This window comes from Diaphorina citri, unplaced genomic scaffold, assembly GCF_000475195.1.
Source record: "Diaphorina citri unplaced genomic scaffold, Diaci psyllid genome assembly version 1.1 scaffold2067, whole genome shotgun sequence".
Lineage (NCBI taxonomy): Eukaryota > Metazoa > Arthropoda > Insecta > Hemiptera > Psyllidae > Diaphorina > Diaphorina citri.
In genome coordinates, this window is record NW_007379492.1 from 34,508 (window position 1) to 42,699 (window position 8,192).

Genomic DNA, 8,192 nt, shown 5'->3' on the forward strand with positions numbered 1-8,192 from the left:
AGATTATACAAAGAGTAAAAGGGGTACAAGTGTACACGTTCGAGCATTAGATAATTATCATGAGATTGCTCACTCTTGGAGTAATGGGCGAGGGAGGGGAAGACAATTGCATACGAAAACATACTTCGAATTTTTAATTTCACATATATTGTAATTATACACATATGGAGTTTATTCAAAGTGAACATATGAATTGTCTTTTATTTGGAAGAAGAGATTACAAATTTTATGGAGAGAAATAGGCTGATGGAAAATGAAGATGTTGTTGATTTCCGGTTGCCAGGATACGACTTGTTATCAGGAGGGTAATTAATTATTAGGGGAAGGGTGGGCAAAACGGACACCTTAAGGGAAATTGATTTTTGTATTTTTTATAGCATACGTTTTTGAACCAAATAGGCTGATGGAAAATTGAAGATGTTGTTGATTTCCGGTTGCCAGGATACGACTTGTTATCAGGGGAGTAATTAATTATTACCAATTCTAATTCATCGAAAGTAAACACTCATAACACTTCCCCTGGTCGAAGATAAGTCACCACCAATCACTAGCAGAGAACCAATTAGGTGGTCTTCTATCTCTAGTGGACCTCCGAGGTTCCGGGATAGGTACTGGATCCTGAGTTTGAGAGTCAGCTGAGGTCGGCCTAACTTCAGAAGTAGGAGTAGGACTAGGGTCGGAAAATACACTCGAGTTTAGAGTGGTATCCGTTGGCTCGAATGTTGAGTCAGTAGAATGTGTTGGGCTAGATGAGTGACTAGGTCCTGGTGTACTTGGTAAGTGACTAGGTCCTGGTAAGGTTACGTCATAATGATGAGGTAAAGTGTCTGGTGCAGGAGAGACAGGAATAACAGGATAATTATGATTTTGTTCCCGTGCCGTATTATCTCCTACCTCTCTAATTTGATCAATATGACGTTTCCAAACGCGCCCATCATCTAACTTGACCTCATAATGTAGTTTTCCCAGTTTCCTCATAACAGTTCCGAACTCCCATTTATTCTTGGAAGTATAGTTCCTCACAGCTACTCTTTTATTTAAAGCAATTTCCCTAGGTGTACCCACTGGTTTAGAATTAGAACCAGCCTTATCCACCTTTGCATAAATATTAGGTTTGATCATGTCTAATTTGGACCGAATTTCTCTACCAAACATAAGAACCGATGGAGATACGTTAGTACTACTTGCACACAACTCCATTGAATATGCCTTGTCAAACGCAAACATACGTCCTTACATTCATAGATTATACAAAGAGTAAAAGGGGTACAAGTGTACACGTTCGAGCATTAGATAATTATCACGAGATTGCGAGTTGGAACAAACCCAGAACTCTAACTAGTCTTATGTCTAGGAGTTAGGAGTCTAGGCACTCAATTAGGTTACTCACCCTAATGATAAAAGAGAATATAAAGCTCAAGGCAAAATGGCAATACAGACACATTCTAGTTCAATTGCAGAAGTCATAAGCCGGATCCACATGTAGACAAATCCTACGCCATGTCATGTTTGCACTTATTAAATGTATGTAGCGGAGAAAGTATATCTCAAGTATTCGTATGCTGGGGAGCTTTGCTCAATCTATTGAGAGATAAAACGTAAGAAACACACAGTAGGCATACTGGATTAACCACATTATCAGAGTACCTACCTAACTCACACTTTATAACGAGACACCTTGTATATTTCACCACACAAAAATCGGCTCTAGTACCATATTGATTTTAATCTCAGGCTGACATTCTAACCTTATGACATGGAGCAGAAACTATTCAAGAATAGGTATAGCTGCAGGATATCAGCGTACAAAACCCAAGGACTTATAGATCGGTAAGAAATTACCATACCTTGGGTAGGTATACCTACTTACAATACTGCCAGTAAAAAATATGAAAGTTAGAGCTAAGCTATTGTTGTTATAGAAAAATTAAAATCCATATTGTTGAAAACAGATACCTATCTACTAGGTAGATATTCTTAACCCGCGAGTACTCTTCTATCGCAATCACCTAGAGTATAGTCATAGTCATTCGAGTATTCACGAGTTTGGGCACTGAGCACACAGTAGATTAAGTAACATACATCTATAATAATAATAATAGACTCTTGAGTGGAAGCCAACCACTAGGCGAGGTTAACGCCTTAGGCGTTCTTTACCACCTAACCCTTAGAGCTCCATTATTATGTGGTCAAATTCTCAAATAAATGAGGATAAAATTCCATACCTCGGCTGGGATCGAAACTTGCACACAACTCCATTGAATATGCCTTGTCAAACGCAAACATACGTCCTTACATTCATAGATTATACAAAGAGTAAAAGGGGTACAAGTGTACACGTTCGAGCATTAGATAATTATCACGAGATTGCGAGTTGGAACAAACCCAGAACTCTAACTAGTCTTATGTCTAGGAGTTAGGAGTCTAGGCACTCAATTAGGTTACTCACCCTAATGATAAAAGAGAATATAAAGCTCAAGGCAAAATGGCAATACAGACACATTCTAGTTCAATTGCAGAAGTCATAAGCCGGATCCACATGTAGACAAATCCTACGCCATGTCATGTTTGCACTTATTAAATGTATGTAGCGGAGAAAGTATATCTCAAGTATTCGTATGCTGGGGAGCTGCTCAATCTATTGAGAGATAAAACGTAGAAGGCATACTGGATAACCAATTTATCAGAGGACCTACCTAACTCACACTTTATAACGAGACACCTTGTATATTTTGCCACACAAAAATCGGCTCTAGTACCATATTGATTTTAATCTCAGGCTGACATTCTAACCTTATGACATGGAGCAGAAACTATTCAAGAATAGGTATAGCTGCAGGATATCAGCGTACAAAACCCAAGGACTTATAGATCGGTAAGAAATTACCATACCTTGGGTAGGTATACCTACTTACAATACTGTCAGTAAAAAATATGAAAGTTAGAGCTAAGCTATTGTTGTTATAGAAAAATTAAAATCCATATTGTTGAAAACAGATACCTATCTAGGTAGATATTCTTAACTCGCGAGTACTTTCCTATCGCATTCACCTAGATTAGTCATAGTCATTCGAGTATTACACGAGTTTTGGCACTGAGCACACAGTAGGTTAAGTAACATACATCTATAGGTTGTACAAATGAGCAATAAGTATAGGATGTAGCAGATCCGAATTGGAACAAATATTTCCGCCAACACTCTGTATACATATGCTCAGACGCGAACAAAGTTCACATGTATCTACACCCTGTAGAGAATCATGTATCTACACCCTGTAGCTGTAGAGAATCATTAATTTTCTAACGAGGTACTAAAATAATAAGCGAGCATCATTTTTGTTCAAGGACAAACTCATTAATAACCTGCTAAGGAGTGTAAACAAGAGAGGTGGGGATAAAGAGGGTGCAAATATTTCAGAGGGGGCGAAGGGGGTAAAACGAGAGAATGAAAATATATTTTAACAGTACCCGAACTCTGCTCACACTACTAGAGGACAAAGTCCTGTTTTCATTTTGAAACAATCTCATAGTCGGTGGCCTAACGTCAAAAAAGCTGCATTTCGTCAGGAAAGCACCAAATTTGGCATGGACCTTTATTTGGACCATATAAAGAACAGTACCCGAACTCTGCTCACACTACTAGAGGACAAAGTCCTGTTTTCATTTTGAAACAATCTCAAGGTTCTTCAATTTCCATTTTCACCTTTTTAAAAGCGAGGACTTTCTTCATGAACCCTTGGCCACACGAACCGTTTTGATGATGAAATTTGGTAGTTGCTGGGTAGGTTCTAACTTACAAGTCAATGCCAGGTTAGTGTTCCTTTAGATTTAGAATTGCACCTGATTTGGGCTTCTTATTTGAGACCTGTTAAATTACATAGACTCCTCTTCTTCCTACCACCCATCCTCTCTGAAGGACACAATTCACTCGCTCATTACATCACTTTGAATAGGTAGAACTTTCCAATTTTGAGACTAGCAGAAACATTTCAGCGCAGAAAACTCGAGAACAGGTTCTGTCTTCCCACACATATTCACACATCCACTATTTAGCCACTTCATTATTATAATCACCCATACCCCCTCCCCCCATCATCCACTTATACAGGAGTTGTTATCTTTATTGTTCACCCCTTATTTTAATTCATACCACATTGACCCCTTTTGCAGTTCACCCCCGCCGATTTCACAAACATTATGCAGTCGTAAAAAAAGTTGCTCTCAAGTTTACTGACCTACCCTCACAAGTCTATAAAGTATAAACTTTACGGAGGTTCGTCAAAACGGTAGCTGTTTAATCACATGTTACATTCATGAGAAAAATGAACTCCCCACACAGGAATTATACGAAAAACACCCCCATACGAATGAATGTAATTCACTCGAACTCGAAGTGCAGAAAACGTTATAGGCTTAAAGGTACTATACTTCTATGCAGAAATATGGTAAAATTGCGGACTGATTCTTGGAAAATAGGAAATACCTATGAATTCGTTCAGAAATATAGGTTATGTTTATGTAGGTATATGCTTTGAAATTATGTACTTCATATTAGGTATGTGGAAATGAAATCTACTACCTAATTGTAATAACTTCCGAATGAATGATTTTCATTCGGAAGTTCTCGACTTTTTATTATTATTAATTTTTCTCTTATACATATAGATTTACATATTATATTTTAGTTTTCATAGTACATACCTATAATTCCACCTACAACACAATCAACATTCTCTCTATTCTTTAAAATCTTCTCTAAAATGTTTTTTCATACTATATACAAAATCTCAATATAGTACACCAAGGTTGGAAAAAAATCTCGTTAGGAGAAAAAAAATGTCATTTTGAGAAACATTTTCTCAGGGTTTGCTTTTTTTTGTACCTACTCAAAAGTAGCAAGCAGGTTGAATGCGAGATTATCATAATATCAGCGAGTGTTGAAATTAATCTTGATTAAAATTCAGCATATTGTGGGTGGGTACAGCAAAATCTGTGTATAATATAAAGGTCAAATAGTCCTTGACCAGCCAAATGACGTGTAAAGGTGCACTTTTGCCACGATAAAACGTTCAGCTTTTTGAAGTGCACATGCTCCCGTGTAGCTGATGGAATTAAACTGATATGATTAAACGATCGTGTAGTTACGCCTTTGCATAATTGCATTTTTTTGGTACCCACCCATTGTATTCCTATCCTTTTTACTTTCTATTACCTTTACGTATAGGGAACCTATACAAGGTAATGAGAAAGTATTGCAATCGGTCCAAATTTTCAAAATCACTTTCTATTACCCTTACGTATAGGGAACCTATACAAGGTAATGAGAAAGTATTGCAATCGGTCCAAATTTTCAAAATCGGGAAATGGGTGGAAATATCCGTTTTGGGGTCCCCTGATTCCAAAAAAGTAGTTTTTGTCCCATGGTCTGTACGTATGTATGTACCACAGGTTTAAATGGGAAAAGGTTGTATACAAAATATCTCAAGACCGGTTTGTCTCATGGTCTGTACGTATGTATGTATGTACTACAGGTTTAAATGGGAAAAAGTAGAAAGTTGCGAACAAAATATCTCAAGAACGGTTTGTCGTAGAGAAATGTACGTACGTACGTACGTACGTAACGTACGTACGTACTACAGGTTTAAATGGGAAAAAGTAGAAAGTTGTGAACAAAATATATCAAGAACGGTTTGTCGTAGAGAAATGAAATTTGGTATGCTATCCCGGTATGGTCCAAGGACGCGACTGTAACAATTTGGCAAAAATCGGATAATCACCCATCCAGATATTAACAAAAGTAATTGTTGCTTAACCCTCATTTCGTGAAAAATGTTGAAAAGGTTGTGAACAAAATATCTCAAGAAAGGTTTGTCGTAAAGCGATGAAATTTGGTATGATATACCGATATGTTCCAAGGACGCGACTGTAACAATTTGGTAAAAATCGGACAGTCACTCATCCAGATATCAACCAAAGTCAATGTTGCTTCAAACTTCGGACTTAGAAAAATTTTCAAAAAAAAAAAAAAAAAATCGTTTCCGGTAATTTCTTTTTATAAACGGTGAATTAGAAAGCTGTTTGTATTATAATTTTCTACATTTTATACATCACTTTTCTTCTAGGATGTACCGTAATCCCGTACCGTAATGATTTTTCCAAAATGGCGGCTAAAAAAGAGGTTTTCTTACAATATCTCGTTTCCGGTATTTTTTTTTTTATAAACAATGAATTAGAAAGCTGTTTGTATTTTTATTTCCTACATATTATACATTTACACTTTTCTTCTAGGATGTACCGTTATCCCATAATGGTTGATCCCGTTTTTGGGATATGCTGCTACTATAGGGAAATCCTTAAAAATTGTCCAATATATTGAAATAATATATTGAATTGTATGTTTTCAGGTATGCTGACTTGAAAAAATTGGTTATTTTGCCGATTTAAGAAGCTATAAGTATTACAGATGGACAAGATGGCGGCTAAATAAGACAAAATAATTAATTTTCTATCCAGTTTAGGCCAAGCTGTACATAATTTTTGACATGTGGATACGGTGCGGTGGTGGTACCTACCCATTTTGCTGTTGAATACTGATCTCAGGACAACTTTCAGTACCTTTATGGTGTCGATCGATCGTGTCGACAAGGTGAGTTATAGAGCCAGAGTGTGCAGGCTCTTATTTCAGGACTGTAGGGACTACAGGAAACGGATGCTCACTCTCGTGGGAGAGGATGGGCTCTGTGAGCATTGTGGTGAACCTGACGATACTATTCTTGATGTGAGGACTAGAAGAGAAAAGATAAGATTGCCAGCGAGCCTTAGGTCAGAGAGTTTTAGGAGATATCTTACTAAACCAGATCCCCCAGAATGGGAATGTCTTTAAACTACTGTCTGAGTTTTCCAGGCCGCTTGCCTCACATCATTGATAGTATTGATACACGTTACGCAGGAAGCGTACGGTCAGAGCTAAGCTAGTGCAGCCAGTGTCATTGTAACCTCAATTACCGCCTAAAGAAATGGGTTTAGCTGATTTAGCGAGACCCCTAGCTGCCGTCTGCGCCAGAAACAACTGTAATACTGTACACTTATGTATATTTGAACAGAAACAAACCCGCGACATAGGCTTACAAGGCAGACGCGCTACCTTTCAAGCTAACTTAAACTAGGCTGGCGCAGACACTTCTGATCCACCTTGTTTTAGACCAGCCACTCAGGCTGACCTCTTCTCACAGACCTGGGTCTCGAGCTTTTTCCGCACACATGTTAAGACGGTATGCCACACTCCGGTCTGTGAAACCTTAGTCTGTCAGATGAGACGGTCGGCATAAGGTTCTTTTTCTTAACGGCTAGCTTTCTCCTATTCTTCTCTCTTCAATTGTGTGACGATAAGACCTCTATCTCAAGGTGCCTCCCCAATTTTAGAGAATATGGTAGAAAAGAGCTTGCTCTATAACTGATGAACACAATGCATGCGGGATAACGGCTCAGTACCTATAGGCTCAAGCCCTTATCACACTGGCTGCATTGGCTCCGCTCTAACCGTCAGCTGGCTCAGCTCTGCGTAACACCGTGTATCTGTATCTGTATCATTGTATCAATCAGGCAAGTGGCCTGGAATATTCGACCAGTAGTTTCCAGGCAGTCTCCACCAACAGTCAGGCCTAAGGCCAGCCACTCACTATCAGGTGGACCTCACAGGTAACCTGATCAGGTCCACCAGTCAAGTCTACCTAATATCGTGTGTGCTCATCAGGTATAGGGTAGACCCGACAGGCGGAACTTTTCAGCCGTACCTGTCAGGTCTAAATGATAGTGTGCGTACTTACTCATGAGGTATCAGGTAGACCTGACAGGCGGACCTGATCAGTGCACCTGTGAGTGGATGGCTGGCCTAAGGCTAGCCATTCACATTCACAGGCTTGTCTTTTCTTCTCATGTCGAGGCCGAGGGAATGTCTGAGTTCTATGAATAGTACCGTCAACTTCGGGCAGGTCTAGTATTGTCAAGTTTGGGTAGGTTCTATACGAGCCTGCACACTCTGACTCTATAACTTACCTTGTCGACACGAATGATCGACACCATATAGGAACTGCAAGTTGTCCTGAGATCAGTATTCAACAGCAAAATGGGTACCACCACCGCACCGTATTCACATGTCAAAAATTATGTACAGCTTGGGCTAAACTGGATTA

At 38.9% G+C, this 8,192-nt stretch overlaps 1 protein-coding gene across 1 annotated transcript; it reads right to left on the reverse strand.

Annotated features, from left to right (window-relative positions):
- Positions 1 to 534: 534 nt before the first annotated feature.
- Positions 535 to 1,227, reverse strand: LOC103518083. The gene has a single exon (XM_008483138.1). It carries the CDS (start codon positions 1,225 to 1,227, stop codon positions 535 to 537), a length of 693 nt encoding a protein of 230 aa, XP_008481360.1.
- Positions 1,228 to 8,192: the final 6,965 nt, after the last annotated feature.

What these genes read in the sequence shown, in the direction of transcription:
- LOC103518083 (XM_008483138.1), bottom strand. Translation starts at nt 1,227, where the DNA reads ATGTTTGCGTTTGACAAGGCATATTCAATGGAGTTGTGTGCAAGTAGT.